The sequence below is a fragment of the Meriones unguiculatus genome, chromosome 4 (assembly GCF_030254825.1).
Source record: "Meriones unguiculatus strain TT.TT164.6M chromosome 4, Bangor_MerUng_6.1, whole genome shotgun sequence".
NCBI classification, from domain to species: Eukaryota; Metazoa; Chordata; class Mammalia; order Rodentia; family Muridae; genus Meriones; species Meriones unguiculatus.
This window is the reverse complement of record NC_083352.1, coordinates 99,990,739-100,010,168: the sequence shown is the minus strand read 5'-3', so window position 1 is coordinate 100,010,168 and position 19,430 is coordinate 99,990,739. Positions and strand designations below refer to the sequence as shown.

General features: G+C 46.0%; 2 protein-coding genes across 5 annotated transcripts in view; both read left to right on the top strand.

Annotated features, from left to right (window-relative positions):
- Positions 1–2,505, top strand: part of Chek2 (checkpoint kinase 2) — a 33,608-nt gene extending 31,103 nt beyond the window's left edge. For 2 of the 3 annotated variants that reach the window (XM_021644939.2, XM_060382622.1), the window contains 2 exons: positions 597–677; positions 2,256–2,505. In XM_021644939.2, the coding sequence (XP_021500614.1) occupies positions 597–677; positions 2,256–2,342 (168 nt within the window). In that variant the 3' untranslated portion in view covers positions 2,343–2,505. The remainder of the gene's footprint in view (positions 1–596; positions 678–2,255) is intronic. The other variant, XR_009591539.1, reaches the window with a different exon arrangement.
- Positions 2,506–9,386: 6,881 nt separating this feature from the next.
- The window catches only part of Ttc28 (tetratricopeptide repeat domain 28), a 418,557-nt gene continuing 408,513 nt past the window's right edge, over positions 9,387–19,430 (top strand). For both annotated transcript variants that reach the window (XM_060382619.1, XM_060382618.1), the window contains exon 1: positions 9,387–9,557. In XM_060382619.1, coding sequence (XP_060238602.1) covers positions 9,474–9,557 — 84 coding nt within the window. In that variant the 5' untranslated portion in view covers positions 9,387–9,473. The remainder of the gene's footprint in view (positions 9,558–19,430) is intronic.

Genomic DNA, 19,430 nt, shown 5'->3' with positions numbered 1-19,430 from the left:
CCCTCTCAGGGCTTCTGCATGGCAGCTCTTGAGCGCTGTAGGATTTTACCTCTAGGGAAGTGGGAGCTAGTTAAGAACACAGGGGAAGAGTACCACCTTTTCCTTTTCTTGCCCAAAATACCTATAGTGTCTTGTCATTTTTATAGCCGTCTTTTGTCATGAGATGTGGGCCCGAGGGTTTGTAGGCTTAAGGACCTTCTGTCAACTTGCTGTGTGAATTTCCTAGGTTCAGATGGCTTACCTAATTGCCTTTATTGTGGCAGGGGAGGGAAGGGCTTGTTTCTGTGAGGACCCAGGGCAGTGTCAGCATTTCCTACTGACCTCCTGACTACTGTTCCTCAGTCTGCTGCTGCTTCTGAACTGGGGGGTCTGCTTCTCTGGTCAACTAAGAGCTCGTGACTCTTGGGTTTGATTTAGCCAGTGCTCATTGAGCACTGACTGTTCTGAGAAGGCAGAAGTGAACAGTCATGGTCCCATCATTAGGAACCTTCAGCAAAGGCATGAGGTTTGCTGTCAGGGTGGCAGCTTTGGGCATTTACCTGTCATTCTAGGAGCTTACTTTTCCTCATGTTCTATGTTTCTTGATTTCTTCACAGGATGAGTACATGAAAAGAAAATTTCAGGATCTACTGGTGCAGGAAAATAGCCCGATGACCTTCCCCCTGACTCCCACCGAGGTATTCTGTTGACTGTACTGTAGAGTAGAACTTAATTGCTGATAAGCAAGTCTGACTGAAGATTCTGTTGAGTGGCAGGTGCTTACCATTTAAAAAAAGGTTTAATGACAGGCTTGGTGACATATACATATAATCTCAGCGTTTAGGAGGCTGAGACAGGGCATTGACTCTCAACAGGAGAATTGGGAGTCATGAGCCAGCTTGGTCTACATAGTATATTGAAGTAGATACTTACTTTCTGCTTGCTGGCAGCACTTGGGACTGAACATGGGGCCTTAGCTGTTTAGGCAAGCCCTCCAGTTTGAACCAGTGTTTCTACTCTTTGTTTTGATATGTTCCTGCAACCCTGGAATATTTAATAATGCAGCATATGTTCAATGAGTTGGAGCAGTAGATAAGGCTTGTCAATCGAAGGTCTTTTGCATGGCAAGGTGGAATACTCTGCTAGAGGTGCAATTTAAATTTTTGGAGAATGTAAAACCTTAGGAAAGTAGTCTATGGTGGTTTTCTCTTATTTATTTTTGGTTAGCGAGTAAGAATGGATTTTATTGTGGCAATTTCTTTCCTTTTTATTTTTTTTTAAAGATTTATTTATCATTTATACAATATCTTGCCTGCATGCCAGAAGAAGGCACCAGACCTCATTATAGATGGTTGTGAGCCACCATGTGGTTGCTGGGAATTGAACTCAGGACCTTTGGAAGAACAGCCGGTGCTCTTAACCTCTGAGTCATCTCTCCAGCCCTTGTGGCAATTTCCTGATTGCAGTTTTCTTTTTTTAAAGTTCTTTGTAAGTCTGAACTAGTATGTTTGCTCATTCTTGTCCTGTCTTGTTTTGGTCAATGATCTTGCTCTTTTATCCTTACTGTTCTTTCTTGGTTTTATAAATAGGAAAACAAAACTGTGACAGAAAAGATTGTTGTTCCCATAGGACAGCAAAACTTGAGACTGTGAGAGAAATTAGGTGTCCTACACACACTGTGCTGGGGGTTAAACCAGGACCTTAGTGTATAATGAGCACACCCTTTAACACTGAGCTTTAATAGGCAGTGCCAGGAGACAGTGGCTGAGAGGAGCTATTGGTATGACCTGCTGTCCATGGTCAGATGTCCTTCCCCCTACAATGGGATGATACTGAGAAACTCATCTTAAGTTGGAGGCATTTTAAGTAAGAAAATGCATTTAATGGTTCCAACCAGGGTAGCACAGTAGAGTGTGTGAGCAGAGCCTGCCCCCGGTGTGGCTGGGAGCTCTGCCTGCCTTACATCATGCCTCAGCCAGAATTTTGCTAGACCAGGCAGAGATCCAGTTTTGGACTTGCTTTATATCACTGTAAGGATAAAAAAAAAATTACTGTACATCTATTAGTGGTTAGAAATCACCAGCTAGAGTAGGTAAGCGTCTGGATTCCATTGGTGTGTTAGGATTTGGTTGTCATGACAACTGGTGATTCTTGGTCCTCGCTGCTTCCCATCCCCTACTGCTTCAGTAAACTGCCCCTAGTTTACCGAACTGTCAGGAGCTTTGACAGAAGCCGTGCCTTTCTTTTGAATGCTTCTTCCTTTGCTTTATTTCCAGCCTTCTCGTCGAAAGCGGCCCCTGGAACAGGAAGGGGAGGATGCTGAGAGCAAAAAGCGCCTGGCCGTGTGTAAGGCTGTGGTGTGAGCACTGCTTGGAACGTGAGAGAGACGTGCTTTCCTTCACACTTTTCCATCTTGAAGTCTTTTTAAAAGGCTATATAATTTTTAAAAATATAGTCTGTATTTTAATGATGGGAACAATTGCTTTTCCATCACTGTACACAATTAAAAATCTCGTGGAAATTGGCTTCTGGGCTTGTATTTCATGAACAGCAGTTTAGATGAATACCTTTCTTTTTGTTAAAAAAAAAAAATGTTAGGGGACCTGTGTTGAGAGATGGTTTAGTGGTTAAGAACATTCCTGTAGAGGACTGGAGTTTAGTTCCCAGCACCTGTTTAACTATAGTTTCCGGGAATCTGATGCCCTCCCCTGGCCTCTGTCGACACCCACATACATGTTCGAGCATACAGACATACATAAACATAAAAAAAAAAAATTCTGAAACAATGTTGAAAGTTGCGTGCCTTTCATCTGGAACTTCACCTTGACTGTTAGCAGTTTGCCTTCTCAGGGTTTCACTCTGGTTTTAGGTTAATTTGTCTGAATACACATTCTAAAGGTCCCTTAAAAAGGGTAAGTCCCGCTGGTGGTGGTGGCACCGCCAGAACTCTAATCCCAGAATTCAGGAGACAGAGGCAGGAGAATCTCTTGAGTTGAGTTTGAGGTCAACCTGGTCGACTGAGCCAGTTTCAGGACAGCCAGGGCTACTCAGAGAAACCCTGTGTCAAACACACACACACTCACACATTACAGAGACATGGTGATATTGGGTGATTTGTAGTGGCTGGCTGCCAAGGAGCGCATGTGATGGCAGGCATGTTGCTGCTTGAGTTGTGGGGCAGTTTGAAGTTCATATTCCTTAGGGCTGGTGGGTTCTCACACCTGTAGTCCATCCTGTTAATAGTAAGATGTTGAGTTTGAGGGCAGCCTGAGCTGTATAACGAGACTTTTTTTTTTTTAAGTCACAAATACTTTATTAAATTTTATTTTTAAGATTTATTTATTTATTATGTATGCAGTGTTGTGTTTGAATGTACATCTGCATGCCTGAAGAGGACACCAGATTTCATTATAGGTGATTGTGAGCCACCATGTGGTTGCTGGGAATTGAACTCATGACCTCTGGAAGAGCAGCCAGTGCTCTTAACCTCTGAGCCATCTCTCCAGCCCTTCTACTGAGACTCTTGCCTCAAAAACTGATGAAACAAAGAAATTATCTTCGATTCTATACAGTTTACATCTCTGAACTCTTGGGGTACATTAAATTGAGGTTTTTATTTTTTTGAGATAATACTATTTTATTGAGATATTAATTTTCCCTCAATTTTTAGGAAAGTGATAGAGCATTTTTTTAAGTTAGGTCCTCCAGTCATCCTTGTATTAGAGGTGTAGAGAAGTAAGGTGGAGTTAGAGGAAGACATCTCTGTAGTGGTTAAGAGCACTGGCTGCTGAGCTAACACTGAGGGCCACATCTGGTTTGGTGGCCACTGCGGCAGCAGGGGTACCTGTTGATGTCTGTGGCTCATATTACCACTAACAACCATACAGACGTCCCTTGTTCCTCGTCTGTGCTGCTGACCCCACCTTTCACCCCCTACAGCACTTGGGAGAGCAGGCCCTGTATCTCACCAGGGCAACACAGCCAGCTCTGAGGGTTTGATAGCGGGAAGCTGGCTCAGCCCCTCACAGGCTGCAGTACAGGAAAGCGGGCCTGCACCTTGACTGGGCAGCACAGTAGAGCTGGCTCTGGTGCTGTGGGTGCCAGCGAGCCAGGCCTGAAGGCTGCAGTGTTGGCTGAGCTAGCCAGAGCAGTGCTAGAGCGCTCGCCATTGTGGTGTGAAGATGTGTGGACAAAAGGGTATGCTGCGGGATACTGACACACCACAGCTTCCATGATGGGTTATTTTCTGTTTTTGTTTGTTTATTTTTTGTTTTATTTTCTCTTGAGCGGGAGATTGCAAAGGCAGAGGGTGGATATGAAGTGACGAGGAGATGGGGGGCTTGGGGTACATGATGTGAAACTCACAAAGAATAAAAAGAAAAAAGGCATTGCCAACTCTTTTAGAGGTCCTGGGATCCGTTCCCAGCACCCACATGGTTGTGTGTGCCTTTAATCCTACTACTCGGGAAGCAGGTGAGGGGGATGTGAGTTTGAGGCCATCCAGGGCTACACGGAGAAACTCTGTCTCGATAAAACAACAAAACAAAAATAAATTGTAACTCTGTCTTAAGCTGAACTCATCTTAAACTTGAAGCATTTTAAATAAAAAAAAAAATACGCATTTAGCAATTCCAACCTTTGTTAACAATAATGAGCGAGTGATATGTGAGCTTTCCTGGTAACCCTGTGGCTGGCTGATGATAGTTATACAGCCTCCACACCTGGCTTTTGTGGGCACCAGGCATGTAAGTGGTACATAGATACACATACAGGCAAAACACCCATACACATAAAATTAGAAGAGGAAGAAGGGGGAAGAGAGGTTATAGTCAACCTGGTTTTTGCTGACTGTAAAATGAATTTCCTTTGTCTCTATTAATTGATTTATTTATTAATCCATCCATTTATTTATTTATTTTGATTTTTTGGGGGGTAGTGGAAGACAGGGTTTCTCTTTATAGCCTTGGCTGTCCTGGACTCCTGGACTCCTTTTGTTGTAGACCAGGCAGGCTGGCCTCAAACTCACAGCGATCCACCTGCCTCTGCCTTCCCAAGTGCTGGGGTTAAAGGCGTGCACCACTTTGGCCAGTAAGTCATACTAAGGGGTGTTGACTCACACTGGCAGAATTACAAGAGACTGATGTTTAAATTTTTTTTTTAATTTTATCTATCTATCTATTTATTTATTTATTTATTATTTTTATGAAACAGTGTTTCTTTGTGTAGCCTTGGCTGTCCTGGAACTCACTTTGTAGACCAGGCTCGCCTTGAACTCAGATCCACTTGCCTCTGCCTCCCAAGGTCTGGGATCACAGGTGTGTGCTGCCACCAACTCCAGCTATCCTAAAACTTTATTTATTTATGTTTTATTTATCCTATTTACAGCCTGGTTCCCAGTCCTCTCCCTCCTCTCCTCCTAGTCCCATTCTCACACTGCCTCCCAAACCCCTCCCTTTTCTTCTCGGAGAAGGGGGAGCCCCCAAGAGGTAGCTGTCATCTCAAATTGCAGCAGGTCTTCTCCCACTGGAGTCTGACAAGGCAGCCCGGATAGGGGAAAGGGATCCAGAGGCAGGCAACAGAGTCAGAGACAGCCTCTACTCCCATTGTTAGGGGACCCACCTGATGATCAGGCTGCACATCTGCTACATATGTGTAGGGGTCTATATCCAGCCCAGGCCTGCTCTTTGGTTGGTGATTCAGTCTCTGTGAGGCCCCATGGGCCCAGGTTAATTTACTCTGTAGGTCTTCTTGTGGTGTCCTTGACCCCTCCAGCTCCCTCAATCCTTCCTTCCACTCTTTCACAAGACACCAAGCTCTGCATATTGTTCAGCCTCGGGTCTCTGTATCTGTTCCCATCAGCTGCTGCATGAAGGCTCTCAGAGGACAGTTATGCTAGGCTCCTGTCTGCAAGCATAGCAGAGTATCATTAATAGTGTTAGGGACTGGCTCTCTCCCATGGGGTGGGTCTCAAGTTAGGCCAGTCATTGGTTGGCCATTCCTTTAGTCTCTGCTCTATCTTTATCCCTATACTTCTTGTAGGCAGGACAAATTTTGGGTGGCAGGTTTTATGGGTGGGTTGTTGTCCCCCACCCTCCAGTGGAAGTCCCACAGACTACAGGAGGTAGTGACTTCAGGCTCCTTAACACCCCACTCCTGCTGCTAGGAGTTTCAGCTAGGGTCACCCCCTAGACTCCTGTGAGCCTCCTTTGTCCTAGAGCTGCACCCCCACACACTGATTTTCTCCCTTTCCACCCTCCTGCTTCGGCTCTCCACACCTGATCCCTGCCCTGTCTTCCACCCAGTTCCCTCCCTCCATCTACTTCAGATTTCCCCTTCTGAGTAAGTTTTAGCCTCCTCCTTTGGGCCCTCCTTGGCTTCTTTGGGACTTTGGATTGTACCATGGTTATCCTGTATTTTATGCCTAATATCCACTTACAAGCGAGTACATACTATGGGTGTCTTTCTGGGTCTGGGTTACCTCACTCAGGATGATCTTTTCTAGTTCTATCCATTTGCCTGCAAGTTGTATGATGTCTTTGTATTTAATAGCTGAGTAGTATTCTGTGTAGCCTTGCTTGTCCTGGAACTCACTTTGTAAACCAGGCTGGTCTCCAACTCAAAGATCCTCCTGCCTCTGCCTCTGGAGTAAGCGCTGGGATTGAAGGTATGTGCCACCCCACACCCTCTGCAGGCAAATTTTTTTTTTTTAAGATTTATTTTTATTTTATGTGAGTATTGCCTGCATGGATATACACAGAAGAAGGCTCTGTGGTCCCTGGAACTGGGGTTACAGATGATTCTAGAGTCCAAGTTCTCAGCAAGAGCAGAGGTGCTCTTAACTGCTGAGCCATGGCCCAGCCCCATACCTAACCCTGAAGGACTTCATATATGACTATGAACCTGGAACTACCAAAAGCAGCAAATGCTTCTTACATACCCTAATGCTGGCTGCTGTGAGGGCCCTTTGATATGCAGAAATTGAAACATTGTTAATGGCCTACGCTTTACTCTTAAAAAGTGGAATTTGTTTCAGGACTATGTATGGATGGGCTTAGCCACAGGAACATAGGCAATTTTAATAGCAACTTCTTTTTGTTCCTGACTCACTGTAGCTGCTGGTGGATGACCCTGTAGCTTACTGGCCAGGCTGTTGGTTGAGCACTGTGTGTCTTCAGACACTCTTTACTGGGTCAGGCCAGTCTAGGGCAGACAGCTGTTCCTATGAGTGACTGTCGGTAGTTTCCCTTGGGAGGCTGTTCTGAGGTTTGGGTGGCCCAAGGCAATGAAGGTAAGGAAGACAATAGAGAGGGTGCCAAGACAGTGCTTTAGGAGAGCCACAGGTAGTAGTTAAAGCCGAGAAAGCCTGGGGGCCAGCACGCACTTTGATATGCTAATAGGCACCAGGAAGAGGGCTTTGGACCTGGTGCTTTTTCTTCATTAGAAGAGAACTAGTTGCTGCTTGGTTCCTCTGTAGAAAACTAGGAGAAGGAAGTAATCAGATTGAAGACAAGGCATATTTGACAGACAAGATCCCAGGCGCAGCTATGCCTGAAGGTGAGACACTGATTCCAGGACTTGGTTATATGATGAGGAATATTTTTTGTGTACTCCAGGTTGAGTTCATTTGTGTCACTTGTATCTTGTAAAGATCAGAGGAACAAACAACTATGCAAAAATTACAAGAGTAACTGGATAGCGGTGCAGGCTAGGAGGTAGTTTGAGAGCACCCGGGTCCACACAGCAAGTTCCAGGCCATCCAGATCTACAAAGTGAGAAAAAAAATTCCAAGAGATTCCTTACCAGTGTTCTGCCCAGTTCACAAACCCCAGAAGACCAGGAATAAACAGACTCCCTGTAAATACATGAGGTTCTTTTCTTTGTAAATTACAAGCTGCAGCTTGGGCCCACACACAGCTACCGCCGAAGCAGTGGGAGCCAAGCGTCCCGCACCCAGGTTAGTTGGGTGATATATAGATTCTGGTCCCTCCCAGCATGCCCAAGGCAGGGGCAATTCCTGCCTAGCAAGCATCTATTGGTCAAGATGCTACATTTTGAATTGATTGGCTATAGGAAGGTCCCCAGACCATTAATGATCTGGTGTCCCTCCTTAGGGGGATGGTCCAGTTTCCTAGCAACTGTATCTCTAGTGGGTGGGGAAAGAATGCAGTGAGGTGGTCCTTCCCCTCAGGGCATTACTGGACTTCTCCACCCACCTACTTCAAGTCTTAATAATAGCTGCTAATTTATCTTTTGGTCTCTCATCAGGAGGGGAAATGTTCTCTCTTAACTGTTTTTCTCCTAGCCTTTGGGTTCTGAGAGGTTTGTGGTAGAGAGATGTGGGTTGGGTAAACTTTGCCCTGCTAATTACACCACAGGGTTTGAAAACTGAGGCCGTTTCACTAATTTTTTGGGACTTTTGGAAGATACAGCGGGAATTACAACTTGGAGCCTGAGAGAGCTTAATGTGTACTACTCATCGCACATGCATTATTTATTATTATTTTTAATGTGTTTTGCCTGCATGTATGTTTGAGGGTGTCAGGATATCTTGGAACTGGAGTTACAGACAGTTGTGAATTGCCACGTGGGTGCTGGGAATTGAACCTGGGTCATCTGGAAGAGCAGTCAGTGCTTTTACCGCTGAGCAGGCTCTCCGGCCTCTGCATGCATTATTGTCCACCATCAATCACCACAAAAAAAGTCCAGTCAAGCCTACGCAAAGACTCACCCACATTCACCCATACGCACGCACGCACACATACATACACGAGTGCTGGGATTAAAACACCACTATCTCCCGAAATAAGTTTATAGGTTTATTATTATTATTATTATGTGCATTGGTGTTTTGTCTGCATGTATACCTATGCGAGGGAGTCAGATTTCCCTAGAACTGGAGTTGAAAACAGTCCTGTGCTGCCAAATGGATGCTGGGAATTGAACCCCCGTTCTCCTGGAAGAGCAACCAACCGGTGCTCTTAACCGCTGCGCCGGCTCTCCAGTCTCAAGTCCATAGTTTTTTAAGGCGACGAAACGTTGCACCTTTTCTAGTGATCCCTCGGTTCTTAACAGCCCAAAACACAAGGTCTGGCCTCCAGAGTACCACCCAGGCAGGACCAGGCGCCGAGTCCTCGGATGCCGGAGGTGGGCTTCGGCAGAGTCCATCCCAAGTGACCGGACCTCGAACGCCGGCCTTCACCACGTCACCTACACTGGCGCGCCTTCACTTGCCCCCGCCCCGCGTGGTGCCCTCCGGGTGGTCCGCAGTGCGGCGGGCGGAGGCGCAGAGCCGGGAACAGCGACCCGCTTCGGGAGGGCTCAGGCCGGGGACGCACTTGCGCGGTGCGAGCGGGCTGGGCGCGCGCGCGCGTGCGCGGTGAGGGCGGGGGCGCTCGGCGGCGCGCGGCACGGCAGGAACATGGCGCGCGGGAGCGGTGCGCGCGCCTAGCTGGCGGGACCGTTAGCTCTAGGCAGCCGCCGACGGGCCCCGCGGGATGGAACAGCCGCTGCCTCTGGCGCCCGAGCCGGCCTCGGCGCGGAGCCGCAGGCGGCGGGAGCCCGAGTCTCCGCCGGCGCCGGTGAGTGTGAGCGGGGCGCGGGCCAGGAGACTTTCTTTGTGAAACTCCGTCGGTACGAGCCGGGCCGGGCCTTGGCGGCTGACGAGTGACCGGGAGGCGGAGGCTTCCCCCACCCCCGCTCTTCAGGGTTCGAGCCCGCGGCGAACCATTAGGCAGACCCTCTCCGTCATCTGCCTGCCTGCCTCAGTTTTCACGGCTTGTGTGCCTGCGCCAGGGGCTTGGAATGCAGTGGGCACCTACCGTCCCGCACCTCCTCTTCCCCGACCCCGCCCCCTCGGAGCGGGACGGGTGAGGGGGGGTTCACCCGAGACTCCCGCGGCTGTAGAATGCGCTGCCAGGAGGCTCGGGTGTTGCTAGCCCAGATGTGGTTGATAGGGAGTGGGCTTTCTGTTCCTTGAAGGCAACAAGGTTGTTTATCTCATTCCCGACAGACAGAGACTGGAGAGCTTTAGGTCCACCTGGGCTTCTTGGTGTTTGGGTGTGTCTGTCAGAGTGAAGGATGCTGAGCAAAATGGATTTCTGCCTGGCTGGAGTAGTGCAGCTTTTCTTCCTCTACCCTGTGGTGTGTTTTCAAGCCACTAACTAGCTAGGGCATAGAAATTATCTGGAGCGTTTTATTGAGATAGAGGCCACACACTGTACTGAAAGACACATGCACAAAGTAGTTTCTCAAGATAGAGAAAGAGAGTTAAAATTTTAAGCAAGCCCTTGTGACTGAGGGAGTCTGGTGATCTGTAAAGTGTTCCATGAGCAGACAACTTTCCCTGCTTGGGAAATATAGGACCGAATGACCCTGAGACACTTCAGTGCCTTTTGAGAGAAATAGCTATCAGCCATACTTCATATGATTTTTCTCAGCACCCAGGTTAACTTTTGTGACTATTATAATGTGATATTCCCAGTGTGCTTTAGTAAAAAATAAAAAAGGTACAAGGTATATGTTGATTATAAAGGATCAGCTCTGGACTGGCCAGATTAAAATTAATTCTGGGGGTAAGGAGATGTCTCAGTGGGTAAAGATGTCTGCCACCAGGCCTGAGCACCTGAGTTGGATCCCTGGGACCCACAATTGTCTGTAACTCCAGTTCCAGAAGGTCCTGCATCCTTAAACAGACATGCATGTAGGCAAAGCACCAATGCACATGAAAAAACAAACAAACAAACAAACAAACAGCTGGGTAGTCTTGGCACAGGCTTCTAATTCCAGCATTTGGGAGGCAGAGGCAAGCAGGTCTCTGAGTTTGAGGCCAGCCTGGTCTACAAAGTGAGTTCCAGGACTGCCAGAGAGACCCTGTCTTAGGGGGAAAAATCCAGTATTTGAGGACATTACTCTTCTTGGATTTTGTTTTTCTGAGACAGGTAAACATTTATATTTTCTTTAGAAATTAATTTTTCAAATGTATTGGGTGCTTTGGTTGAATAGATCTACATGCTGCAGAGGTAGAAGAGGACATTGGATCCCATCTGGAGTTACACATGGGTTGTGAGTCACAGAGTAGGTGACTCTGAGAATGGAACCCTGGCTCTTTGCAAGAGCAGCCAATCCCTTCCAAGACCCCAGTACCAGGTAGGAGAGAAAGGAGATTAGTGGGGAGAAGGGATAGAGTTTTCTTTAGATACTTTCTGCTGGTTAGGTCATCAGGTTCCTTGAGGCATGTCCAATCTTTGTTTCAGGAGATATCCAACTTTTTCTCATCCAGCTATAAAAACAGCTCCCAGGAACAGCAGTGGGGGAAGCATCAGTAGCCTTCTTTCTCGGAGCCCTCTTCTCTCTCCGGGCCTGGCATTTGTTCTCTCTCCAGAATCCTCAGATTTAAACTATCTGCATCTGACAAAGGGCCCTTCTCAAAGCCTGCACCAGGCAAATAGTTTGCTGCTATGGACCATCTAAATCAGTCCCATATCCTACACCTGGGATCAAAATAAAACCATGTTTACATCCACAACACAGTGGATTATGCCTATAGTCTCATTTTTTTAAAAGAGACTGAGGCAGAATGTCTGAATTTGAGGCCAGCCAGGGCTACATAGTGAATCTCAGGCCAGGCTGATTGCGGAGTGAGGCCTTGTCTCTTAGAAAATGAGAAGGAAGGAGCTGAGGGGATGCTCTGTGACTTAAGAGCTCTTGGTTGTCTTCAGAGGACCTAGGTTTGGTTTCCAGTACCCCCGATGCGTGGCTCAGAACTGCCTATAATTCCGTTTTTAGGGGATACTCTCCTTTGGTCTCCATACAAGATATCCATACAAGATATATGTATCTTGTACACATACTTCCACAACATATGCACATAAATGAACAAATAAATATATTAAAAAAAGAAAAAACAAAGTATAAAACTAACAAAGTCTTTATATATTCATTGGTTCTCCTTCTCCTTAGAGAAAGGTCTCATTATCCTAGACTGGCCTGAGTTTGCTTTGTAGCTAAAGATGGCCTTGAACCTCCGACTGCTGGGGTTAAAGGCATGCATGCACCATCAAGATAGGGCTGGGATCAAACCCATAGCTCTGTTTATCAATGGAGTGACATCCTTGGCCCCATGTGATATTTTTATGTAAATTTGAAAAATGGCCTGTTTTGAGCCATAGGAATAATTTGGTATCAGGCTAGAGAGACGATTTAGCTTTTCTTCCAGAGGACTCAAGTTCGGTTTCCAACACCCACATGGCAGCTAATAACCTTTTGTGTCTTCAATTCTAGAGTATCCTCTTCTGGCCTCCTGGGCACTACACACGTTTTGCACAGTTATACATGCAGGGAAGATACCCATATACATAAAATAAAAAAAGAATAACTTGGTGAGTGCAAAGTGACTTTATGTGATTTGGAAAATAATGGCTAAGGAGCAAAGGTAATGTGCACGCACATGCAATGTGTGTACGTGTGTGTCTGTGGACATGTTTATGTATATATATATGTGCATATGTGTGTGTGATTGTGTCTAAGTAAGTACACATGTGTGTCTATGTATGTGTGCATGTGTGTATGTCTGCATGTATGTGTGTGTAGGTTGCTTGTGTCTATGTGTGAAGGCCAGAGGTTGGTGTTTGGCTTTATTTTTTCCGTTTCTCTTGAGAGGGTGTTTTAGTCACTGTTGTGTTGCTCTGAAGAGACACCGACCCCTAATATAAGAGAAAGCATTAACTGGAGTGGGTTCTCAGTTTCACAGGGTTAGTCTATTATCATCATGGCGGGAACCATGGTGGCAACAGGAAGACAAGATGTTGGAGGAGTAGCTGAGAACTCTCCTTCTGTATCTGAAGGCAGCAGGAAGAGAGAGCCACCGGACCTGGCTTGGTCTTTGAAACCACAGACCCCACCCCAATTGACATACTACTTCCAACAAGGCCACATCTCCTAATCCTTTCCAATAGTGCCACTCCCTGACGACCAAACATTTTTTTTCTGTGAGCTACACAGGGTCTCTCTGCATAGCTCTTGCTGTCCTAGAACTCCTTATTTAGACCAAGCTGGACTCAGATTCACTAGCCTCTGCCTCCTCAGTGCTGAGAGAAAGGCCTGTGCCATCATGTCAGACTATTTTATTTTTTGAGGCAGGGTTTCTTGTTGAACCTGGAACTTGAGTTTTGACTAGCCCCAGGCCCACCTGTCTCTGCCCCCCATGGGCTGGCTGCTCATGTGGGTTTTGGGGCTCCTAACTCCGTGCTGAGCCATCTCCCCAGCCCCATTAAAGGCTATTTTTAACTTTGATTTGTGTTCTCAGCCAGATTCTCTTAGAAAGTGAACAGATTATGCAGCTTAGTGTATGAATGTCCTGATAAACACAAGTATGGCTGAAGGTGCAGGCCTTTAACACTTGAGAGGCAGAGGCAGCTGGGGCTCTTGTGAGTTTGACAACAACCTGGTCTATGTAGCAAATTCAGACCAGCCAGTGCTATGTAGTGAGACCCTGTCTCAAAAAAAAAAAAAAAAAAGTAAGCTATGTTTTGTTTTTAGAATGACTTTGATACATTTATCATTTTTATATTTGTAAAAACCAGATGATGTATGTATGTATATATTGAAGTATCAGTACAAGTAAGAAGTTTTCTTTTTAAACGTGTTTAAATACTTCAATTTAATTTGTTTTTGGGTTCTTTTCTATCCCTGCTGTGGGGATTCTGCCAACTTCTAAGTATGTCTATCCCAACTTTACATTATGGAACTGGGAAAATAACCACAGGATGAGCTCAGGGACCTAGTAGACCCACTGTTGTAAACAGCAATTACTTGACTTCCATGAGCCCTTACCTTAAGCAAGGGTTGGGGAGCTCACAATTTTTGGTCTCCTGAAAGTCATATCTGATAGGCTTTGTTAAGTCTGATTGTTTCCTTGCCCCCTGTACATTTCCCCTTGTGAAAGGATGTTGGTCCCTGAGGGAAACTGTGATGGGGTGTGGGACTGGGCAATCACCAAGCTAGTTCCCTGGCATGGACAAATAATTGATTGTCTGGGGAAGATGAAAGACCAAGCTGGAGAGAAAGTGACAGTGCCTTAATTCCTCCTGGATGGGAGGGGCCTGAGGCTAGGTGTTTGCTAAACTGACACTTGTTTGAGTATTTTATAGGGTCCTTGAGTCCTTCCCTTCCTCCTATTGACTTTGTTTAGATAACCCACCCCTCATTTCTTCTTTTCTCAAAATGTCTTCTGAAATAAGCTGGTATCTCAGGCAGCCCTCTCTCACTTTCTAGTCTGTTTATGTCGCCTGACTCTAGAAGGACGGGAGAAAGGCTGACAGTACAGCTCTCCAGTGTTTAGCAAGAGGCCTGGGCTTCTCTTTGTTTAAGGGGTTCTGAGCTTATAAACCATCTCAAGTCTGGAAATTGGCTGGCAGCCCTGGATTTCCCATTGCAGTGTAACCTTCCTTTCACCTACTCTAGTGTGCTCCTGCTTATGCAGATTAAACGCAAATACAGTAGTTTTCTTTTCTGGTTGGTTAGCCAGTACCAAAGGTCCCTATGTGTGATGCTGTTATGCGCAGTGCCTGTGCTGCCCATTATGAATTGGCCATCATAGCATTGCTTTGCTTGTACTGCTAATTATGGGAACTGTGCCCACAACATGCCTTTGGCTGCCGCCTGGCCCCTGCTACTCTAGGGCCCAGCTAAGCCCGTTACATTTAATTCATCCAGTTGAGCAGCAGCATCTCCAACTCTTCAGATCCAGCACAGATGACAGAGCTCTTTAAATGTGTTGGTATCCCTCACCATTTCACATCTTACAGCATCTGAGAAGGACATGTCTCCTGGACCCTCCTGCTGCGGAGGATTGGGTTTATAGGGTATCTGCTTTAACATTCCAATTTCCCTGAGCCTTAAGGCCTCTTCATCAACATGAGGCCGAGGGATAGCAGGCATCTCCAGCTCTTTCTCTTTTGGTAAATGCTTCAGCCAACAAACCAAACTTTTGGAACTTTTTTTTTTTTTTCAAGACAAGGTTTTTCTATGTAACCCTGGCTTTCCTAGACTTGTTTTGTCCAGGCTGGCCTTGAATTCACAGAGATCCACCTGCCTCTGCTTCCCAAGTGCTGGGATTAAAGGCATGTGCCTCCCACGCCCGGCCTGATCTAGTTTACCTCTTTTGAGATCACACTTTCTGTCTCACTTCTAAGAGCCTGCTTAGTCTTAAGTCTGGTTATAGCTCTAAAGGTAACAATTAATGGGCACTGAAGGACATCACCGTTGTCTTGTTGGATATCTCTTTGAGGGAAGATCACTTTGGTTGTACAATTAGGATTAATTAGGATTAATTCCCTTAGACAATGACAATGAGGGTTATGCTGCTGGGGCTAGAGGTGGAGAGACTACTTCCTCAGGTAAAATAAACCCTTCAGAATCTGAGGGTTCAAAGTCCTCAGCCTGTTAAAGTCTTCCCATACATTCCATCCCTGGTTACAAAGTCCCAGCGTTGGTTCTCTGACTTACTGTTGGTGCCTCTACCAAAGCAAGTAGTGATCCCAAACTATTATGGATCTCTGAAGAGATTATAGAAATTAGTGCCATCATCAGGGACTTGAAGTGGTTCTTAGCACATTTCCCTTTAACTCTTTTCTTTGGCCTGTGCAGAAGTCAGCTGGAACATGACAGTTGAATATTGAAAACTTGATCAGGTAGTGACTGTACCTACAGCTGCTGTTCTGGGTGTGGTGTCCTACTTGAGCAGATTAACGCATCTCCTATACATGGTATTGCAATTACTGAGGTAGCAAATGCCTTTGTTAATGTCTGTCTGTGTGGCATGGAACTGGTGAGGTGGAGCTTGTTCAAACCCCAGAAATCTCAAGCTTGAGATTTCCAGGAGTTAAGAACCATTCCCTCCCTGTTCTGAGCCTTCATGCCCTGGTGCACTTAAACTGGTGACCCCCAACTCTCAAGGTAGTCACAGTTAGTCACATAGCCTGCACCTGGATGCAAATAGAGCATCACCAGCAAGCTAGCCACAACCAATGGAATGCATTCACTCCCAAATCCCTCCCTACTCCCCAAGGCTTATATAGTACTTGTTCACCATGGAAAAGCCACAAGCTGTTTAATAAGTGGGCACAAGCTGTTTTACCAGATAGTCTAAGGGTTCCTGTTTCACTGAGCTATAACACTTGAAGGGCTTCCTCTCTCTGGACATTAACTGCTGGATTCTCAGACCTGCCCACCCAGCAGTCTTGTAGGTGGACCTGAGCTCCTGCCATCACTCTGTGGCAAAGAGCTAGAATTGCCTTCTCCTTGGAGAAGGTGTCTCCCACCCCTGCCTCAGTTGGACCCAGATCATGCAGACCCCGCCTCTTCTAGACCCCATTCTCCCCAGCTTGGTGTGGGGTGGTATCTGGATACCCCAAGGATCTGAGTAGAGCGTAGAACCACAGAGGCAATTTGCCTTTCAGCTAGTACACCCAACAGTACACATTTATTGTTTTTCTTTCTCTCTTTCTCTCTTTCTTTCTTTCTTTCTTTCTTTCTTTCTTTCTTTCTTTCTCTCTCTCTCTCTTTCTTTCTTTCTCTCTTTCTCTCTCTTTCTTTCATCAATCACTTTACATCCTGATTCTAGCCCCCTCCTTCCTCTCCTCCCAGTCTCATCCTCATGTCCCTTCCCCTCATTTCCTCCTCCTCCTCAGAGAAGGAGAGGCCTCCAAGGGCTACCAACCCACCCTGGCATCTCAAGTCACAGCAGAACTAAATGTATCATCTCCCAATGAGGCCTGACAAGTTAGCCCAGCTAGGGGCAAGGGATCTAAAGGTAGGCGACAGAGTCAGAGACAGCTCCTACTCACATTGTTAGGGGATCCACATAATGACTAAGCTGCTTATCTACCACATATGTGTAGGTGGTCTAGATCCAGCCCATTCATGTTCTTTGGTTGTTGATTCAGTCTCTGTGAGTCCCCGTAGGCCCAGGTTAGTTTACTCTGTAGGTCTTTTTGTGGTCTCCTTGATCCCTCTGGCTCCCTCTATTCTCTTACTCTTTCACAAACCTTCCCAAGCTTAGTCTCTTGTTTAGTTGTGATTGCTGCATTTCTTTCCGTCAGTGGCCAGATGAAGCCTCTCAGAAGACAGTGTGCTAGGCTCCTGTCGGCAAGCATAGCAGAGTATCATTAATAGTGTCGGGTTGGTTCTCTCCCATGGGGTGGGTCTCAAGTCAGTTTGCCATAACCTCAGTCTGTGCTCGATCTTTATCCCTACACTTCTTGAAGGCAAGACACATTTTGGGTGGCAGGTTTTATGGGTGGGTTGTTGTCCCCCTCCTTCCAGTGGAAGTCCTACTTGGCTACAGGAGGTGGTGACTGCAGGCTTCTTAACCCTTGCTGCTAGGAGTCTCATCTAGGGTCACCCTCACAGACACCCAGGAGCCTCTCCTGTCCCAGAGATGCCACCACCAATTACCATTCTTCCTCCTGGTCCTCCCGCAACCTGCACTCTGCCACACCTGATTCCCGCCCCACATTTATTGTTTTACATCAAGGCATATTGATTCTCCAGCCCTATGTTATGACTTATTTTGAAAGAGTCTTGATCATCTGTCTCTTCCACAAAATGTTATGGTGTATTACTGTATTGATATATCATGCTGATTGAATCAAGTGAACAGAAAGTAGTGGCATAGAAGAAACTCAAAGCAATAGAATTGCTGTTACAGAGGATTTGTTAATAGATTGTTTTAGGAGACATTGAATCACACAAAGTAGAATTTAGCTAAGGGGGTGCTGTCTCCCAAAATATCCTAAAGATAAGTTGCCAGGCCTGTTAGAAATTAGCAAACTTACAATGCTAGGATGTTAAATGTGTTTACCAAGACTGAGCAGCCGTTAGATTGTCCCCAAAGAACATGCCTCTAACATGCTCAAGGGGGCAGTACAGGGCCACAGCCAATGTTAATTCCTGGCCTGCCATTAAGCCCCCAGTTCTCTTCTGGAGAAAAGCATAGTTCTGCCAGATGGACAGGATGACCAGGTGTATATGACTTAGTAAAAATTTCTGTTTGAGGCCAACTTATTTGGGCATTATCTCCAGTTGTCCTGGCTATTTTTAGTAAAGAGCTTTTCCTTCGTCTCTAAGTGTGTGGAGAGATTTCTCACTGGGAGGCATATTATTTCAATTGAAGTAGCAGTCATTTTAGACTCATTGGTAATGCACATGTACCTCAGAGGTGTGGTTTGAATAAGTATGCCCCCCCCCATAGGCTAATAGATTTGAATGCTTGGTCCCCAGGGAGTAGCACTATTAGGAGGTGTGACCTTATTAAAGTAGGGATGGCCTTGTTGGAGGAAGTGTGTCACTGGGGTGGCCAGTGTCCCTCTCTGCTGCCTTCTGATCTGGATGTAGAACTCCTCCTCCAGCATCATGTCTGCCTGTGTGCTCCCATGCTTTCTGCCTTGATGATAGTGGACTGAACCTCTGAAACTGTAAGCTAACTCTAAATATTTTCCTTTTATTTATTTATTTATTTTTTCAAGACAGGGTTTCTCTGTGTAGCCTTGGCAGGGTTTCTCTCTGTAGGCCAGGCTGGCCTCGAACTCAAAAAGATACTCCTGCCTCTGCCTCCTAAGTGCAGGGATTAAAGGCATTCACCACTACCACTCAGCCCAAGTTGCCATGGTCATAGTGTCCCTTCACTTGCTAAGACAAGAGGATAGGAAATAAATATAACTAAAACTCAAATACCTTCTACCTCAGTGAAAATTTCAGGAGTCCAAAGGTGTGGAATGTGTAGAGACATTCCTTCTAAGGTGAAGGATGAGTTGTTGCACCTTATCATACCTACACTCATGGAAAAAGCACAATGCGTTTTGGGGCTGTTTGGATACTAGAGAGAGCACGTTTCTCATCTGTGGTGTTAGCCATACATCAAGTGCCTCAGAAAACTTCCAGCTTTGGGTGGAACAGGAGGAGCCTCTTCAATGGGTCCAGGCTGCTTTATAGGCTGTTCTACCACATGAAGTAGGAATTCTCGTTATGAACTAGGAATTGTCTGACTCAACAAGCCATTATCAAATGATCATAGTATCATGTGTCATTAGGCTTAAATACATTCCAAGGGCACAAGCAAGTTACAAGAAGATAGCCAAATGGTCCAGTTACAATGCCTTCTGCTTATAAGAATGCAGCATGGCCTCATGAGGTGTGCTATATAATCAGTTAACTGTTAGAGAGAAGACAAAGGCCTCTTTTACTATTGGTTCTGCACTGTCTTTAGTCACTTTTTGATTCCTGTAACAAATCACTATACCTATGGCAATTTATAAAAAGACAGCATTTAATTTGGGGCTCATGGTTCCAGAAACACAAACTCATAGACTTATAAGTAGAGTCCATGATCTCCATAGTGGGGTACATGGCAGCAGTTAGGTAGGCATGGCACTGGAGTGGTAGCTGAGGGCTTA